Source organism: Myotis daubentonii, chromosome 15 (genome assembly GCF_963259705.1).
Source record: "Myotis daubentonii chromosome 15, mMyoDau2.1, whole genome shotgun sequence".
Lineage (NCBI taxonomy): Eukaryota > Metazoa > Chordata > Mammalia > Chiroptera > Vespertilionidae > Myotis > Myotis daubentonii.
This window is the reverse complement of record NC_081854.1, coordinates 30,457,149-30,477,026: the sequence shown is the minus strand read 5'-3', so window position 1 is coordinate 30,477,026 and position 19,878 is coordinate 30,457,149. Positions and strand designations below refer to the sequence as shown.

At 47.7% G+C, this 19,878-nt stretch overlaps 1 protein-coding gene across 5 annotated transcripts in view; it reads right to left on the bottom strand.

Annotated features, from left to right (window-relative positions):
• KLHDC4 (kelch domain containing 4) overlaps window positions 1–7,850 on the bottom strand; it is a 48,593-nt gene extending 40,743 nt beyond the window's left edge. For 2 of the 5 annotated variants that reach the window (XM_059667123.1, XM_059667124.1), the window contains exons 1-3: window positions 7,673–7,850; window positions 3,689–3,780; window positions 33–111 (exon numbers count right to left, since the gene is read on the bottom strand). In XM_059667123.1, coding sequence (XP_059523106.1) covers window positions 33–111; window positions 3,689–3,780; window positions 7,673–7,771 — 270 coding nt within the window. In that variant the 5' untranslated portion in view covers window positions 7,772–7,850. Of the gene's footprint in view, window positions 1–32; window positions 112–3,688; window positions 3,781–7,672 lie in introns of those variants that run through there. The other 3 variants (XM_059667122.1, XM_059667126.1, XM_059667125.1) reach the window with 3 other exon arrangements.
• Between the last annotated feature and the right edge of the window lie 12,028 nt (window positions 7,851–19,878).

The following is a 19,878-nucleotide window of genomic DNA, read 5'->3' as shown; positions in this document are numbered from 1 at the left end:
TTGCAAAGGAAAGAAAAAAATATATACTTTACTTTTTGGCCATTGAAATATTCACCTCCGAAAAGGATTAATTCATCTTTCTCAGGATGAGCAGAGAGAGAGGCATTTAACCTGCAAGAGACAAAACCAGCAGATCAACACAAAGCCAAACCATTTGACGCCCAATCTGAGACCATACTCTTTTCCAGCAGAGTGCTTCATCAGGGATAAGTCTTTTCTAACTTTTGTGAAAGAGGAGCCTGCAGTTGAGAACAGAGCCAAGGTACCACCCTTAAAAGCAGTCTCATCCATGATACTAATACCCAGGCTCCCTGTCCCAGGAGAGCTGGACCTGCACTACTCCCACAGCATCTGGCTATCATCATCAGGTAGTGACAAGTCCAGGTACTCCTACTTATGTGCCAAATTTCCCACAGCTGTCTTATTTTAAGGGTCTATCCTCTTAATTCACAATCAAAACTGCTCTTAAAAGTCCAGTATTTAAGCATTTCAATATATATTCCAGACATCTTCCATCTAGAAAAAAATGGCAAATAACTTTCTACTTATTTTACACATGAGGACAAAGGAATAGCTATAAGGAAATCATACATACATTCTGACCATTTCAGTGAAAAGTAATTGAAGTTGTGGTGAATGAGAAGGTCAGTGACTGGAAAATGCCTTTCCTTCAAAGTCCCCTTGAGTGGTATGCCCCAGATGAATGCTATCACACTAACGCCAAAAGACGCTTCTCAGGAAAAAACAAAAAAGTTTCAAGGTCAATTAAGTTGGGAAATGTGAAAACTCAATTTTTCTCTTGGGGATTTACTGTATACAGAAACACCTTACAGGCTGAGAAATTCTGCAGTGAAGAACCCAGTGTTAAAATAGTGCAGCTGCTGTGGCAAACAGTCTCTCAAAAGTTAAACAGACTTTTCCACTCCCAGGTATGTAGTCAAGAAAACTGAAAACAGTAACGTTCATTGGAGCATTAGTCACAATAGCCTCAAAGTGGAAACAACCCAAGCGTCCATCAATGGATGAATGGATAAAATGCCGCCCATCCGCACATGGATACTGTTCAGTCTTAAAAGAAATAATGTTCGGATTCATGATACAACATGGACAAACCTTGAGGACTTTAAGCTAAGCGAAAAAAGCCAGTCACAAAAGGACAGATATTGTATCACTCCACTTAGATGAAATATTTAGAACAGGCAAATCGGAGGGACAGAAAGTAGGGTAGAGGTCACCAGGGACTAGGAGAGCGACTGCTTTAAAGGGTATAGAGCAGGGGTCCTCAAACTACGGCCCGTGGGCCACATACAAGTACAAATATTGTATTTGTTCCCGTTTTGTTTTTTTACTTCAAAATAAGATATGTGCAGTGTGCATAGGAATTTGTTCATAGTTGTTTTTTTTAAACTATAGTACAGCCCTCCAACGGTCTGAGGGACAGTGAACTGGCTCCGTTTAAAAAGTTTGAGGACCCCTGGTATAGAGCAATTGGGACGATGAATATTTTTAGAAATATATGGTGGTGATGGTTGCATAGCATTGTGAATGTAAGTAATTCCACAGAATTGTTCAGTTAAAAATGGCTAAAATGGCAAATTCTATGTTATATATATTTTATCACAATAAAAAATATTTTCAAGAAGAGGAAACCAGTTTCCCAAAGTTCTTTGACCATAAATCTTTTTTTTCACTTACCACATTAATTTTCTGTGGAAAAGTAACCAACACACTTGGGAGACAATTCAACTTAGGCACAGAGTACCTAAGTGCCACTGCTGTCCATGCCTGTCTACGCCCACTTTCTCCAAGTCACAGACACACGAGAGCAGCGGTCGCCGACCTTTCAGACCTCAGGGACCAGCAGTGGTCTGAGTACCACTGCGCTAGAGCACTGAGGCAGCTGTGCACCACATCCTTATTTCCCCATTAAATTACACCTCAGCCAATACTTGGGAGATATACTAGTACACACTTACAAAACTTGGTCATTTTCATGGTTTTGTTACCATAATATGATGGAGAGATAGGAGGTGAGAAGTGACTAAGATTACCAACCAAAAGGTCTTAATCTCAGGCCTCAGCTCCATCAACTGTAAGGGAGCATTCCCAGCTGACCCAGGGAATCACCAACCTTTCAAATTATATCCTGACATTAAACCTGGCTTTTGGGGCAACATTACTTTAGAAAAGTTCTAAAACGTCACCCAAGCCCTGACTGGTTTGGCTCAGTGGATAGAGCGTCGGCCTGCGGACTGAAGGGTCCCAGGTTCAATTCTGGTCAAGGGCATGTACCTTTGTTTTAGGCACATCCCCAGTAGGAGATGTGCAGGAGGCGGCTGATCGATGTTTCTCTCTCATCGATGTTTCTGACTCTCTATCCCTCTCCCTTCCTGTCTGTAAAAAATCAATAAAATATATTTTTAAAAATAAATTAAAAAAATAAAATGTCACCCAAAAATAATCAGTACACAAGTGGCTTCCCTCAGGGGTGTTGTACATATGAAGCCTTAAAGATCTCAAGGATTTGTTTACTTCAACAAGTCAAATGAAAAGTACATTTACCACAAGTGGGACTTGTTTGGCCCCAACGATAACATGCTGAACAAAGGGGAAAATAAAACAAGATTCCTAATGAAACTTATTAAATGAAGAACAGGAAGGACTTCCAACTCTGGGAGCTGCTGTGTCAGGTTGTTTGGCTCAGGGGCTAATCAAGTCGCCAACCCCAGCCCTCTAACAGGTGATAATTAAATCTGGGTCCCAGGTCATCGGAATTCGGTGGCAGAGCCATCACCTGCACCTCACTGAAGTGACGGCAGCACTATAACCACCTCCCTTCCTGAAGTGCTGGACCCCAGGCCTCCACTCAGGCTGACAACAGCTCCAGGGAGACTAATCTGAGGGCAATGAAGCAAATCATTTCTCAAACAGTCCCAGATGCTTGTGAAGTTAACATGCTTCCCCTTCTCTAAAGGACACGGTATCTATCTCATTATCAGGGTCACTTGGCCTTCTCTCACTCAGTGCATTCTGTGTCATGCCTCTGCACTGCTGGCACATAGAAAAATCACAGAGCCCAAAACCAAACTATAAAACAACTGGAATTCAGAAGACAAGAAGAACTGACGCAGAGAATTTTGAAGTCAGATGAAAACCAAAACCTGCTCATTTCCGCTCCTCCCACAAGTGTTTGAAATCCTACAAAAAACTTTGAAATTGTCACATAATTTACAAATTCATTTAAAATGGCTTATACACAATTTATATTTAATGATCACATTTTTTTCACTATAATTTAAAAGCAATACAAATGAACACAGCTAAAAGCTTTTGTGATTTTAAGTTTTCTACCCATGATAGGAAATTTTAGAATAGCTTAAGAGCCAAAGAAAAGCTCATTAGGACAACACTTCAGTCCACAAATTGTTACCAGTTGGGAGCTTTCAAACCTGGCACAATTTCCCAGGTAAGCAGGCTGAGACCTCAACTGTCCCATGTTTCTGCATGAGCTGAATAGCCTCATGCCATTCTTCAGAAGAAGTGAAAAAATGTTTTGTGGGAGCTAATCAGAACAGGTTTTAATGAGGAAAGTGTCCCAAGTGCCTGGCTGTTTATGATGACATGCTGCCTATATAAAGCGGTTTCCAATGTACATAAGAAAACTATAATGAGAGTCCTGCTCACTTACCTTGGTGAAGGGGGAGAGCAGGGCGTCTCCACGATCTGAGTCTTTTTGGCATCTAGTGTCTGGAAATGGGCTATGAGAGCTTCAAGGTCTTCCTAAAGGCAGACAAGCAGTCACATGTGAGATGTTTCTTAAACCCTACTATGGGGTCAGAGGCCTGGGTCAGCTACCCACTGTCCACAGACTTACAGGTAGTTTTCTTGGAAATGTGGATGCTTGCACATATCATCTAATTCCAAACCTTCACACTCCTCATGAAGGGCCTGCCCCTTAGACAAGCCCACCCAGAGTTCACACCAGCATCTTCAACCACCTCTCAGAAACCCAACCCTGAGCACCCCACTGCTTTGTTGTTTGCACAGCAATGTCTGATATAAGAATTCTTGCTCATTTATTTTTCTGTTTCCATCTCCCTCCCACCAAAACAATAAGAGCTCCAAGCAAGCAAGACTTGTCAGCCTGCTTAAACCAGAGCCTACATCTGTGGGCTCGGCAACTACGGGCTGCAGCCGCTCTGTGTAAGAGGGCCTCTATTTTACATCTGCAGACAGGATTTGAGATTTACCTGCCCAGCTGGGTGGCACTGGACCCTCCTCTTCCTACCCCCAGTGCAGTGCCTAGTTCCCTGTATAAACCTCCCCCCAGACCCTGAAAGGTGATGCATGCTTTGTGTCGTGAGGAAAGTGCCCTTCTGTCCTTATTCTCTTCCTGGAAGCTCACTCCCCCACTTTGCCCATGTTGAGACCTGGGATATGTCCCTGCCTTCCTTTCTACCCACCCCCCAAATACACGCACCCACAGCCCTCTTTCCATGGTTCCACATTTCACACTGAAGGCACGTTAGATGTCCTTCTGCATCTACAGACACTTGCAGACCATTCTTCCTTCTTCTCCAGCCTCATTTCCCACACCACCTCCTCCCTCCAAGCTTCACTGGCTTCCTCTCAGTCCCTTTAATCATTCCCTTGGCCTAAACAGCCACCAGCACTACCCCCACCTTCCCCCCAGTGTACCACCTTCACCTCCCCAAAATAGCCACTATCTGGAACTGGGTACTCATTACTCTCCAGCATTTCTTCACACTTTTATTACACGTTATGTATCCCTGAGATATATATACAGCAGGTCCTCCAATAACATCATTTCATGATAACGTTGATGAGATGCCATAGGCATTTAATTCCTATTTATACCAATTAGCACAAAGTAAAGCTGGTTTCTGTACACAGCCAGACTTTAGAGATATTACAGGTTCCGTTTCAGGCCACACTGTAAAGCAAGTATCACAACAAAGAAAGTCGTAATCTTTTTGCAGGTGGAGGGTCTTACCTTTAATTTGTAAAAACGCAACATCTGTGAAGCGCAATAACACAATAAAACAGGGTATGCCTGTATGTCTTTTGCTTATACACAGAACCTACGGACAATGTTTAAGTGAGGACTTGCTGTTGTTTTCATTTTTCAGCCCCACCTAAGTGTTGTCATACTGTATAATTCTCTTGCAACTTGCTCTTTTACTAAATAGCTTGATACACTGAATCCACTCACTTTCATTGTGGCAGACAGCACACCATCACATCTTCTCTATCCAGCCTGCTGAATGAACATCTGGGCCAATTCCATTTTTTGGTTTATATAAACAATACTACTATGGCCATTCCTGTGCTTGTGTAGTTGGGGGAAGTTTTTCCAAGGGAAACCTTTAGGTGTGTAATTACTGGGCTGTAGCTTCCACTTGTCTAGATACTGACAAAGTAGGGTCCAAAGTGGCTCTGCCAGTGTTCACCCTCTCAGCAGTCTATGGAGGCACCCACCATCCTGCTGCTTCTATGTGGTAGTTCGCTCACCTAACCGCTGTCCCGCTGACCAGCATGTCCCTAATGCCAAACATGCTGCATTAGGTACTCAAGACAAATTACCGAACGACTGGAATTTTACAGAAAGACCTGAAAGGAGAAGGGACCACTGGAGTCACGATTAGTTCAGAGCTCCTGATCTAGTGCAGCCGTGGGCAAACTACGGCCCGCGGGCCGAATCTGGCCCGTTTGAAATGAATAAAACTCAACAAAAAAAGACCGTACCCTTTTATGTAATGATGTTTACTTTGAATTTACATTAGTTCACACAAACACTCCATCCATGCTTTTGTTCCGGCCCTCCGGTCCAGTTTAAGAACCCATTGTGGCCCTCGAGTCAAAAAGTTTGCCCACCCCCGTTCTAGTGTCATCCACCTCAGAAATGATCTTCCTTAAAGCGGGTAAGGCGGGAGGAAGGAGCGGCTGGAATGCGGAGCAGCAGGTGTGGGGGTGCAAACTGGCACTAACGCCCACCATCACGCAAGGAGGACAGGCGTTCCCACCGGAGTGTCTGGTTGAGAGCAGGCTTGGTTACTCTATTCGTTGAGCACAGGCTCTGCCTCCCGGGGACCCATTTCAGACTCCCTCTTGCCACCTCACAGCAGGGTGACCCACAGCGGTGTACTCCGATTTCCTGCCAGCTGGGGGTGCCAAATCTACCTGCTTCCCTGGGTTGTGAGGATTAATCCTTTGTGGTCGTATTAAATTTGGACATGGGTGCCGTACTGGTCGGAATTAATTTCCACTGAAAGAGCAGTGATACATAACATGCAAGATTATGAAGGATAAACAAGATTTATTAATTCTTTTTTGAACATTAGATGTATGTTTAGACAATAATGTGTTTCAATAACATGTTTTTATGTAAAAATTATATTTTATATTTCTCCATTGTGTGGTATCTTTGAAAGCAGTCTCCAATATGCAGTCCTGGTTTTCGACTACGTGTATCGCAAAAATAATTAGTTTGGCGTCTTCCACCCCTTTCTGTTCGAACATACAAAGCAATCTTTACTTTTCACACCTTCACAGTGCCGCAATATATGCAGTTTCCCATTAAGCCTTTCATCTTTATCTGAGGCCGATGGTCTTCCTGGTTTTGAAGACGCTCCTTCACGAAAATCAGATTCGCAGTACACTTCTTTCGGTAACTTTCTTTTTGCCATTTTGGAGTATCATTTTGAAATATCTAACAAGCGAGAATGCCTGATTACAGTTAAACGTAATTTGTAAAGCTTTATTTGAAATTCTGCGAAGTATCTCCGAAGCTTGTCGATTTCTTCACTCTCAAAAGGCGACTGACTCGCCACGGTGTTTTGCATGGCGAGTGTGGAACGACCGCGTTTGTTTATATTGAGTTTCGATGTCTCCGATTTGTCGGGGCAATGTTTTGGTTCGTGACAAGGTCGCTTAGACACTTAAGAGCTTTCAGAGAAATTATGAACTGATACATGAATGAATAGAGTTAAGATTCGTACAGTTCCTTGCTGTGGTGGCTGAGAGCAGACATACGACCGGGACGGTAAAAAAGCTTTGGAGGCTGAGAGTAGACAAACGACTGCAAAGGGTTAAAATCAGAGAGCACAGTGCCTGGCACACAGCACACACTCATGAACCGTTACAAACTGCCCCAGGTTAGGGAGCCCGAGGACCACAGCCAACAGAAAGCAGAACGCTCAGCTCTGAGTGCAGCCCCGTTCCATTTGCAACCCCTGCTGGGAGGAGTGAGAGAGAGAGAGAGAGAGAGAGAGAGCAGGGAACGCAGAGAACGTGAGAGTGGACGAGGGGCAGAGAGGGACGAGAGCGCTGGTTACCGGCAACCGCTAAGGGATGTCCGTCTCACTCGCCCCGCGGACGCTCGGGGCGCAGGGCTGCTGTGAGAATTACTCTTTTAAAGACGAGGCGCGAGGCTCAGAAGTTCAGCCCCCTCCCCACCCCCATCACGCCCCTGGCAGAGGCGCGCCGCCGGGTCCTCCCACACTAACAACCGGCCCCTCCAGCTCCCAGCGGGGGGAAACCCGCGACGCCAGCCACGCAGGACCGAGGCAGCCAGCGGACCAGAGCCAGGCAGCCAGCGCGGGCGCAGGAGCAGCGCTCACGAGGGCCGGGCCCGTCCCGCCGGCCCGCTCACCTCCTCCTTCCGTGAGCGCTTGGACACCTTCTTCTCCATTTTGGCAGCCGTCTTCTCCGCCCCGCGGCCCTTCTTCTCCTTCTTGCCCTTCTTGCCCATCGTGCCGGTCCGAGGCGGCCCCGGGACACCGAGGCTGGTGTCAAGAAGCGCGCGGCGCGCGGCGCGCCGGAAGTACGTGTTCGTGGCCGGCGCGCGGAAGTGCGTCACTTCCGGGATGCGGGCTGGGCCTCTGCGGCTTTATTTCACAATCTATGGAAATGAGCAGGAGGGCCTCCTGCAGGGGCTGGCTCCGCCCCGAAGTAGTGGGCTGCGCCGGCTGCCCTCCCCGTGCGTCCTTGCCTTGAAGGCTGGCTTTCAGGTTTACTGTACCTGGCACAGTGCTTAGCCCTGTGTAGAGTGACCCAATTGGTGACTTGTAAGGAAGCGACATTTCTTCTACCTGGGACCCTTTTGGAAATGAAATGATGGTTGTGGCTTCAACCCCAGAAAGCGGTGTGTGCACTTACAGGGATTTACAGACCCTAAGTGAAGACAATCCTTTTTCCCAAACAAAACGCCCCAGTACTGTTAGGTGCTGAGGATATTTTGCTCATCAATAAAAACACAGCCCTGCCCTAGCCGTTTTGACTTAGTGGATACAGCATTGGTCTGCAGACTGAAGGGTCCCAGGTTCGATTCCTGGTCAGGTCAGAGCACAGGCCAGGGTTGCCATCCCCAGTCGGGGGCTTGCAGGAAGCAGCCAATCAATGATTCTCTCTCATCATTGATGTTTCTCTCTCTCTCTCTTTCTCTTGAAATCAATAAAAATATATTTAAAAAGAAAGAAAAGTACAACCCTGCCATTCCGCTTTCTACATGACTTTCCTCAAATGTCCTGTGTTAGAGGACTTGTTTCTTCATTGGTAGAGTAGGACTAATCACACCTCCCCTCCAAGGGTAGTTAGTTTATCAAGCCTGAGGAATTAGAACTGCCCCCTAGAACACTTTAGTATTGTATTCAAATCCTCTATTTATATAAAAGCCTAAGCAGCCAGTCATTATGATGCTCACTGACCACCAGGGTGCAGACATTCAACGCAGGAGCTTACCCATGGTGGTCAGTGCACTCCCAAAGCGGGAGCACCGCTCAGCTGACAGACGGGTGCCAGACACAGGGCTCATGGCTGGCCACCGCAGCCCAGAGACCACAGTGTAGCGGCAGCAAGCCTACTGAGCGGGGGCAGCAGCAGGCAGAGTGGGGCCAGGATGAGCAGGAGTGGCATGCAGGAGCGGCAGGCGGTGTTGGACTGCCGGTTTCAGCCCGATCCCCACAGGCCATGATGAGGGATGCCACTGGTGCACGAATTCATGCACCAGGCCTCTAGTATATATAATATATCATAAAAGGCCTGTGGTCGTGACTCTGTTATGGTCACCAGGAGGTGCATGGAGCACACGGGTGGGCAGGGACTTAACTCTGGGTCCCGTGGCTCAGCAGGACTTGACTCTGGGTCCCACGGTGCAGCAGGACCTCCCGCCTCCCTCCTGCGGGCACATCACGGCTCCTGCCTCCCTCCCACAGAAGCAGCACGGCTCCCGCTGGCTCCCGCAGTGGGCGGCCTACTGTGCACAATTTCACGCACTGGGCCACTAGTCTATACTAATAAAAGGGTAATATGCTAATTAGACCAGGAGATCTTCCAGGAGACCGGATGTCCTTCTGGACAAAGCCATGGTGGTGGGGCCGAGGCAGAGGTGGTTAGGGGCAAGCAGGCCGGCGGAGGGGGTAGTTGGGGGCAATCAGGCCAGCAGGGAGGGCAGTTGGGGGCGAGCAGGCTGGTAGGGGGGAAGTTGGGCGTGATCAGAACAGAAGGGAGGGCAGTTGGGGGCAATCAGGCTGGCAGGCAGAGTGGTTAGGGGCGATCAGGCAGGCAGGTGAGTGGTTAGGAGCCAGTGATCCCAGATTGCGAGAGTGATGTCCAACTGCCGGTTTAGGCCTGATCCCTGGGATCGGGCCTAAATTGGCAGTCGGACATCCCCCAAGGGGTCCCAGATTAGAGAGGATGCAGGCCGGGCAGAGGGACACCCCCTCCCACCATGCACAAATTTTGTGCACCACGCCACTAGTCCTATCTAATAAAGCGGTAATATGCAAATTGACCATCACTCCAACACACAAGATGGCTGCCCCCATGTGGACACAAGATGGCCAGCAGGGGAGGACAGTTGTGGGCGATCAGGACAGCAGGGGAGGGCAGTTAGGGGTGACCAGGCTGGCAGAGGAGGGCAGTTGGGGGTGACCAGGCCTGAAGGGGAGGGCAGTTTGGGGTGACCAGGCCTGCAGGGGAGGGCAATGGGGGTGACCAGGCTGGCAAGGGAGAGCAGTTAGGGGTGACTGGTCCAGCAAGGGAGGGCAATTGGGGGCAACCAGGCCTGCAGGGGAGGACAGTTAGGGATGACCAAGTCGGCAGGGGAGGGCAGTTAGGGGCGATCGGGCAGGCAAGCGGTTGGGAACCAGCAGTCCTGGATTGTGAGAGGGATGTCTGACAGCCCGTTTAGGCCTGATCCCAGTGGGATCGTGCACTGGGCCTCTAGTCCTATCTAATAATACACAAACATGGTAATTAACTGTAACTTCACTACCCTTCCCATTGGCTAATCAGGGTGATATGCAAATTAACTGCCAACCAAGATGGCGACCGGCAGCCAGGCAGCTGAAGCGAACAGGAGGCTTGCTTGCTCCAGTGATGGAGGAAGCCAAGGTTCCCCGCCTGCCACCGCCCAGCTCTGAGCTGCACTCTAAGCAACTATGTTGCAATTATAGAAGCTAAACAATCCCCAGAAACCTGCTTTCAGCCAGCTTCGGCCTCAGAGCTTAGAGCGCAGTGATGGCAACAATGTTTCAATTATAGAAGCTAAAAAAACCCCAGATACCTGCTTTCAGCCAGCCGCAGCCTCAGAGCTGGAGCCGGGCCTCAGAGCTGGAGCCGGGCCTCAGAGCTGGAGCCGGCTCTCAGCTCCAGTGACAGCCATAGAAGGTAAATAAATCCCAGAATTTAAAAAAAAAAAAAAAAAAAAAAAAAAAAAAAAAAACAGAAAAGAAGGAGAGGCTGGGAGCTTCAGTTGCCCACCAGCCTGAAAATGGCCCTCAGCCCCTCACCCAGACTGGCCAGGCACCCCAGTGGGGACTCCCACCCTGAAGGGGGTGTGACCAGCTGCAAACAGCCATCAGCCCCTCATCCAGGCTGGCCAGGCACCCAAGCGGGACCCCCACCCTGATCTGGGACACCCTTCAGGGCAAACCAACCGGTCCCCACCCGTGCATCAGGCCTCTATCCTATATAGTAACAGGGTAATATGCAAACTGACCCTAACAGCAGAATGACTAGGAATGACTGGTCACTATGACACACACTAACCACCAGGGGGCAGACGCTCAATGCAGGAGCTGCCCTCTGGTGGTCAGGTCACTCTCACATGGGAGGAGCTCTGCTCAGCCACAAGCCAGGCTGACAGCTGCCAGTACAATGGTGGTGGTGGGAGCCTCTCCTGCCTCCTCAGCATCACTAAGGATGTCCAACTGCAGTTTAGGCCTGCTCCCCGCTGGCAAGTGGACATCCCCTGAGGGCTGCCGGGCTGCCAGAGGGATGTCTGACTGCTGGCTTAGGCCCACTCCCCGGGGAGGTGGTCATCCCCTGAGGGATCCCAGACTGCGAGAGGGCACAGGCCGGGCTGAGGGACCCCCCTTCCCCACCGAGTGCACAAATTTTTGTGCACTGGGCCTCTAGTATATAATAAAAGCCTAATATGTTAAGTGTCCGGTTGTCCAGCTGGCCATTCAACCAATCAAAGTGTAATATGCTAATGATATGCTAAGGCCACTCAACTGCTCGCTATGACGTGCACTGGCCACCAGGGGGTAGTAGATTGGTCACTATGACATGCACTAACCACCAGAGGGTAGACAGTTGATTGGTCGCTATGACATGCACTGACCACCAGGGGGAAGACGCTCTGACCGGTAGGGTAGCTTGCTGTTGAGGTCCAGCCGATTGGGCCTGAGCAAGATGGGCCGGACACACCCTGGAGCCCTCCGGCTGCCCCTCCCCAGCTGGCCAACCTCCCATGTCTCTCCCTGGCCCTGATGGTGCACCGGTGGGGTCCCTCGGCCTGGCCTGCATCCTCTCATAATCCGGGACCCCTCCGGGGATATTGGAGAGCTGGTTTCGGCCCAATCCCACAGGCCAGGCTAAGGGACCCCACTGGTGCACAAATTCGTGCACCAGGCCTCTAGTAATGCAATAAACGGGAAAACCACTTGTAGGACATGGAATGCTATGGTTTGCACAGAGCAGCATGATCATGCTTATCATCACTTAGAAGACAACTTCTAATCAAAGAAATTTGACAAATTAAGAAAAATCACAGGCAAACATTTAGCCAAGGGAAAGCATAAACCAGGAAGTGATCTACTTTTCTTAAAAAAAAAAATAAAAGCACCGTAGATCCTATCAATTTGCTAATCTCTGATCAACCAAGGAGGAATGCTTTTCCAAACTGCAAGCCTTGTCCAGAAACCTAGTTATTTAAATAAAAATAAAATTTGGGGAAATTATGAGAAGAAAAGGTAGAATAGGATTCTGGCTGCCACTATCTCCAGCACTGCCTGTTAAAGAATAACACCTGTGATGATAAAAGAAAAAAAAAACAGTTGGAAGCTGATCAAGATGATGCTGTAGAATTTCACAGAAACCTGGCTCCTGAGTCTCAGACATAATCATTTTTGACAATGAGCTACAAAAGGCCATGTCCTCACTACTGCCGTGTGGGAATCATTACTTTCCCTCTAGTGCTGTGTGACTTTAAGAACATGCCTAATCCTTTTATGCTTTTCTAAGAATACAAGGTAACCTTGAAGCAAAGTGGCCCTTCAGTCACAGCACATTTGCAGCCTCTTAAGGGCTGCAAAAGGGGACCACATTCCCTATTAAAGATTTAGAAGGGTCTGGTAGATGCAGTGCTTAATACTTTTATTATCCAAAAAAATCTTGAAGCTGAATTGGAAGGCTCTTGGATTATGTGTCATGGTGATTTACGGATAAGGTTGAAATTCTCATTACTGAGAAAGAAAGAGAATAGAACATATGAAATGAGATCAGAATCCTAGAACAGTAAAAAGATTAAATACAGGGACCTATTTTAGTGAAGTTCATATTTTTGAAACTTTAATGGATTATCTTAAATCTAGTAATATATCAACTTTCAAGTGTACTTTTGTGTAGTCAGACGCCCTCTGCTGTCTTCAAGTTGAAATCCGGAAGAGAGAAAAAATAACAATAGACCCAACTTCTAAATTACCGTCACCACCAGTATTCAGAGTAATTGGAAAGTACTCTCACGTGTGGTATCAATGAGGTGGTTCTTTGCACATTTCCCACACAGAGAGTAAGAATAGTGAATCTGCCTGCCTACTCCACAGACACCTTGGGAGACTCAGGTGAAAATATAAGAAAGCTTAGAAAAATAAAAAGCAAAATGCAAATTTAAGAGATTTTATGTGCTGCAAAATGAGGTCATGGTTTGAACTGGCTGACAATCATTTCATTAACTGGATACTACAACGTGTGGGCATTGTACCAGGTCACCCGGGATACAAAACAGAAGACCAGACACCAGCTTCAAGGTTTTGTTCTAATGAGAAAAACATGATGTTCCTCAAAAGCTTTGTGAAATGAAGCAAGGAACAAGGAAGGAAGAATAGAAGGAGGGAGGTGGGAAAGGGTGAAAAGGAAAGGAAAAAGGAGGGAGACAGTGAAGTCTAAGGAAGAGAATGAAACTGGACACATTTTGTCCAGTTTTCTAGTTGTCTGAAAGAAATGATAAGTTCAGTCTCATTGCTCCAGTGTGGCTAAAAGCAAAATTCTCTCCTCTTTGGGATTAAAGAATGCTGCCTAATGTCCAACTATTTTGAGATGCATTTGTTATTTATTTCTAATTTAATTCATTAATTTAAGACAGCTAAGAGTTTAGTGCTCTCAATTTCCCTTTAAATACTGCTTCAGCTGCACCCCCCCCCCCCCCCCCGCAATTTTTAGTATGTCACATTTTTATTTTCATTCGGTTCAGGGCACTTCCTCTTTTGATTTCTTCTTAGACCCCTGGGTTACTTAGAAGTGTGTTACTTAGTTTCCAGATAGTTGAAGATTTTCTAAAGATCTTTCTAAAAGGTAATTTTTTCTGTTTTTATGACCCTATCTTCATCTTTATTATCCTATATTTTCACTAAGATATATTTAGTTAGTTAGTTGTTAATCCTCACCCGAGGATATTTTTTTCCATTGATTTTCAGGGAGAGTGGAAGAGAGAGGGGAAGACAGAGAGAAATATCGATGTGAGAGAAACACATTGATTGTTTGCCTCCTGTGTGTGCACTTTAAAACTGTCAGAACTGAATGTGGCAACGTGTGCTCATGGCCGGAGGCAAAAGCCATCTCAGAGCCCAGTTTCTACCCAATTTTTGTTTCTACTGTCTTTTAGGTTCTTATTTGGTTATTCTTTAGCCCTTGTTAGCTCTCTGATGCCTTTAAGAAGACTTGTTTCAACATTTGTTCAACATTCTTTCAGTTATTTTGAATGGGAGGAGTGGTCCAAATAACCTAACATGTCACTTGAAATGTAGCCTTGCTTCATTTTTATAATGCTGTCTTTCAGTGTGTAATTAATACAGAATGATTTTTAAAATTTGGAAAATACAGACAAGTATAATGAAGGAAACCTCAAAGTCACCCATAGTCTCCTGTCACACACACAACTCAGCATCTGGGGGAATTTCCACTGACTGATATTAAGCAAAGATCTGTGTGAAAGCCTCACTCATCTGCTTAGCTCACATGTGCAGGGCCTCTTTCATTCCTTTTTTTAAAATTTTTAACTAGAGAGAGAGAGAGAGAGAGAGAGAGAGAGAGAGAGAGAGAGACTTGCTGCTCTACCCATTCATACATTCATTGGCTGACTCTGTATGTGTTCTGTCCAGGGAATCAAGCCCAAAACTTTGGCCTATCAGAATGACGCTCTAACCAACTCACCTGCCTGGCCAAGGTGGGCCTCATTTATTCTTGATCTTTCCCTCTCTTCTTTAGATCCAGATCTCAGAGGCATCACGGGAAGATCAAAGACATTTTGTAAACCATCAGATGCAAAAACTGGGGAGAAGGAAACACCGAAACCTAGGCAATAGCACAGAAAATGGAACAGAAGACAGAAACGATGCTGGATATGCTCACTGCACACTTGGAACCACCTTTAACATCATGGGCCCACAGTGAGTCAGTGAGCAGGTTGAAATGAAGCCACAGACCTTAGGTCACCCATGTGAGCCTGCAGGCTCACATCTGTCCTGGTTCGTGTGTCCTCCAAGCCTAACCGAACACAGTCAAAAACCAAGGCTCCTTCCTACAACGATCAGAGACACCAAACTAGAGAGTACACAGTATGCAAAACAATGCAAATCTGTCCCTAGTCTGAAGTTTGTTTTTTAAAAAAAACTCCTTGACCAAATGGTTGAAGATGATTATTCTAAAGTTAAGTCAATTTTCCAAATCCGTATAATATCTATTTGAACATCTGGCTCTTTAATGCTGCCTGACCCAGGGACCCGCCCAATGATCTCATAGGCAACAACTCACTAGTGTGCTTGTGTTCTTGCACTAAGTAGCCTCATAAACTCTAGCGGCCTCGCTGTGGAAATAGATTGCACCCACTAAAACCGAATTCTCCAGAAGGGCGTGTCTCTCACTGTTCATTCATGAGGTTCTGATCTCAGGCCACCTGGAGGAGGCCAGGTGTTAACATTTCACAGAATTACTAGTATAGTTCTGAAACCTACATTATTGGTACAGAACTAACCACATTCTCCTATTCTCAGCCATATTAGAGAATGACCCAATTCATATAAAACATGAGAAATCAACAAAGACTTCTACATCAGAATCTGAAGCCTGGACTATTGTAAGAGGCACTCAGAAACTGAATTGGGCCCTAGCCCATTGGGCTCAGTGGATAGAGTGTCGGCCTATGGACTGAGGGTCCCGGGTTTGATTTCTGTTAAGGGCACATGCCCAGGTTGCAGGCTCGATCCCCGGTAGGGAGTGTGCAGGAAGCAGCCAATCAGTGATTCTCTCTCATCATTGATGTTTCGATCTCTCTCTCCCTCTCCCTTCCTTTCTGAAAGCAATAAAAAAAATTTTTAAAAAAGAGAAAGAAACATAGGGAGAATTGGTTTGCCCAGTATTTCAAAGACATGCCAGGAATAATATATTCATGTTATATGATTTCTAAGTAAGTCAATATTTTCCCATTAATAGCATTTCCTCCAGTGGCCATGAGAATACTCTACAAACTTATTGCATTTTAATTACCTATGTGCTATATCTCTCTTCCACTAGATTCTAATCTCTCAGGACTGATTTTTTTTTTTCTTCTAAATCACCCAAGGATATGTGTGTGGTTTTTTAATTGATTTTTAGAGATGAAGGGAGAGAGAGAGAGAGGGAGAAACATTGACGTGAGGGAGAAACAGGAATTGGCTGTCTCCTGTACTCTAGGGGATGGACCAGGCATCAAACCTGCAACCTATGTATGTGCGCTGACTGGGAATCGAACCCACAACCCCTTGGTATGCGGGGTGACACTTCAACCAACTGAGCCACCTGGCCAGGGCAACAGGCCTCAGACCTCATCTTATTCAATTTTGTATCACTAGGATATAATGTTGCACTGTTTGTTAAATGTTAATAAATTGTAGGTAAATGTTGACTTTTTAGGTCCCCAAATGACTCACAAAGCAATGCAGAGAATGTTTGTCTAGCATGATCAGAGGAATATTTTAGTTGGTCAAATATTTTATTTTATTTTCTTAGAATATATTTTTATTGATTTTAGAGAGGAAGGGAGAGGGAGAGAGAGATAGAAACATCAATGATGAGAGAGAATCATTGACTGGCTGCCTCCTGCATGCCCCCCAATGGCGGGGAGCCCACAACCCAGGCATGTTACCTTGACCAGAGTCAAACTGGGGACCCTTCAGTCTGCAGGTCGATGCTCTATCCACTGAGCCAAACCGGCTAGGGCAGTTGGTCAAATATTTTATGCACGGATAATTCATTCCAAATGTCTGAGACTCTCACACAGGTGAGACAAAAATGAGTATTTAGAAAGATCTGGCAGAGGAACATAGGACTGATGAATAAATTTAGTGATAGAATGAGAGCTAAGCCAGTTCCAATGCAATTTAGATAAGGGGCAAGTCCTGACTTCTCCACTAATGGATTTTGCAGGTTAGATAGTCTCATTGCAAACCCTTGATTCTGATCCTTAACGTCCCCATTAACAAATTTGGTGTTGGCTCTTACTGATTTATTTCCTAAATTTGCCTTCTCGCCTTCCTCCCTCCCTTTTCCCTCCCTCCTCCCTACTTTCCTTTCTCCCACCCCCCCCCCTTTTATTTTTCGCCCTAATCTGAGAAGGAAATTTGCAGCAGTGAGCCCTGTAAACACTGCCAGTGCTGAGAGCAAACACACAAAGCAGGTTACTCCGGGGAGCGGGTGGAAGCTGATGCACGGCCAAGTCGTGACACCTGTAAAACTGCTGTCAAGTTGTGTGAGGCCCCTTAGCTCCCTTTCTGCTGCCTGACCCTCCCATGTGAGCCTCCACTTCAGTCCTAACGTCCCCGCAGTAGGTCTCCGATGTCTCAGTCTCTCAAAGATCCTCTCTCTACAAAGAGACCGATAACTAATGATGTTATAAGTGATGTCGATTGCTCCACCGCATGTGTCACCATAGAATTGCAAATTAAAACAAGGAGGCACCACCACACACTTAGGAGAACAGCCCAAACCCAGAGCACTGACAGCACCAAATGCTGTCAAGGATGTGGAACATCTTTTCATGTAAGTAACGTATTTAATATTATCCTCAATTCAACCCAAAAAAGCAGCAAGCCTGTAAGACCAGTGCTGTGAGGAAGTCAGGATACAGTGGGTGGCCTCTGGGAAGCCAATGCCCACCTCACAGAAGGTAGGGTAGGGGACACACTGAACCTGAAGACTTAGACGGCTGTGGCTTCATTACAACCCACTCACTGACTCACGGTGGTGCACATGCCAGGAAAGGCCGCTTCCTGGCTGACGAATGGTCCCCATCTTCCCGGAATGCATGCTGCTGGGAGTCCCTGATGAAACATAAGGGACGACTCCCATGCTGCAATGCTGCCGCTGGCCAGCAGGGGGCAACAGTCAAGCAACACAGGGAAAATCAGCTTCACTCACAGGAAAACGTGAAATGGTCACATTAGTATCCACTGAGTGGCCAGGTTACTATGACCACCCCATCAGTACAATGAAGTGAATTAGCTATGCAAATAATAATAATAATAATAATCTACACTAATAAAAGAGAAACATGGTAATTGGCATACGACCGCTACCCTTTTCATTGGCTAATCAGGGCGATATGCAAATTAACTGTCAGCCAAGATGGCGGCCGGCAGCCAGCCAGCTTGAAACTAACATGAGGCTTGCTTGCCTCAGTGACGGAGGAAACCAACGTTCCCCGCCTGCCTTGCAGGCCTCTGAGCCTGCAGTTTGAAACATTTTAACAAATACCGCCGGACTTCAGCCAGCAGGATTGCAACATTGTATGCAAAGGCCAGAAACCTACTTTCAGCAGCAGAGGCCTAAGAGCTGGAGCCAAGCCTCAAGCTAAAGCTGGCCCAGAATAAAAAAAAAAAAGAAGGAAAAAAGGAGCTGTTGGGAGCTTCAGTCGCCCCCAGCCTGAAAACAGCCCTCAGCCCCTCACCCAGACTGGCCAGGCACCCCAGTGGGGACCCCCACCCTGATCCAGGACACCCTTCAGGGCAAACCAGCCGGCCCCCCACCCGTGCACCAGGCCTCTACCCTATATAGTAAAAGGGTAATATGCCTCCCGGCACCGGGATCAGCGTGACAGGGGGCAGCGCCCAAACCCCCTGATCGTCCTGCGGCTCTGTGTGTGACAGGGTGCGGCACCCCAACCCCCCGCCCCCACGGGCCCTGCTCTGTGTGTGACGGGGTAGAGCCATAACCTCCCCATCGGCCCTGCCCTGAGTGAGAGAGTGGCGGCGCCCCAACCCCCTGATCGGCCCTGCTCTGTGGGTGATAGAGGGTGGTGCCCCAACCCCCCCCACCCCCCCACAGGCCCTGCTCTGTGTGTGACGGGGTAGAGCCATAACCTCCCCATCAGCCCTGCCCTGAGTGTGACAGTGGTGGCGCCCCAACCCACTGATCCGCCCTGCTCTGTGTGTGACAGGGGACGGTGCCCCAACTCCCCTATCGGCCCTACTCTGTGAGTGACAGGGGGGAGCTTCTCAACCCCCTGATGGGCCCTGCTCTGTGCGTGACAGGGTATGGAGCCCCAACCCCCCTAATGGGCCCTGCTGTGTGCGTGACAGGGGGCAGCGCCCCAGCCCCTTGATTGGCCCTGCTCTGTGCGTGACAGGGGGTGGTGCTGCAACCTCCCCATTGACCCTGCCTTGAGTGTGACAGGGGGCGGTGCCCCAACTCCCCAATCGGCCCTGCTCTGAGCCCAACCAGGGGCTGCACCTAGGGATTGGGCCTGCCCTCTGCCACCCGGGAGCAGGCCTAAGCCAGCAGGTCGTTATCTCCCGAGGGGTCCCAGACTGTGAGAGGGCACAGGCCGGGCTGAGGGCCCCCCCTCCTCCCCCCCGAGTGCACAAATTTTTGTGCACCGGGCCTCTAGTAATAATAATAATAAAACATTAAGAGTGTTTGCTTAGGAAATTTTCAATATTCAGTATTTTTGGAAGTGTCAATGAAGTACTGATGGGGTGATCATAATAATCTGGCCACTCAGTGTATATTTAATAACTAGAGGCCCAGTGCACAAATTTGTGCATGGGTGGGGTCCAGCCGGCCCGGCCCCAATCAGGGCAGATTGGGGCTGGGCCTGTCGGAAGGTTGGCCAGCTGGCACACCCTGATTGGGGCCCATTGAGGGCTGGGCCAGCTGTGGGGAGAGGCTGTGGGTGGTGGGCTGGCCCTGCCCCTGATTGTGGTAGGGGGCTGATCTGGGGTGGGGCTGGGCAGAGGGAGGGGCTGCAGGAGGTTGGCCAGCTGGCCCCACCCCCTATTGGGGTTGGGGGTGCAATCAGGGGTGGGGCCAGCCAGGGGGAAG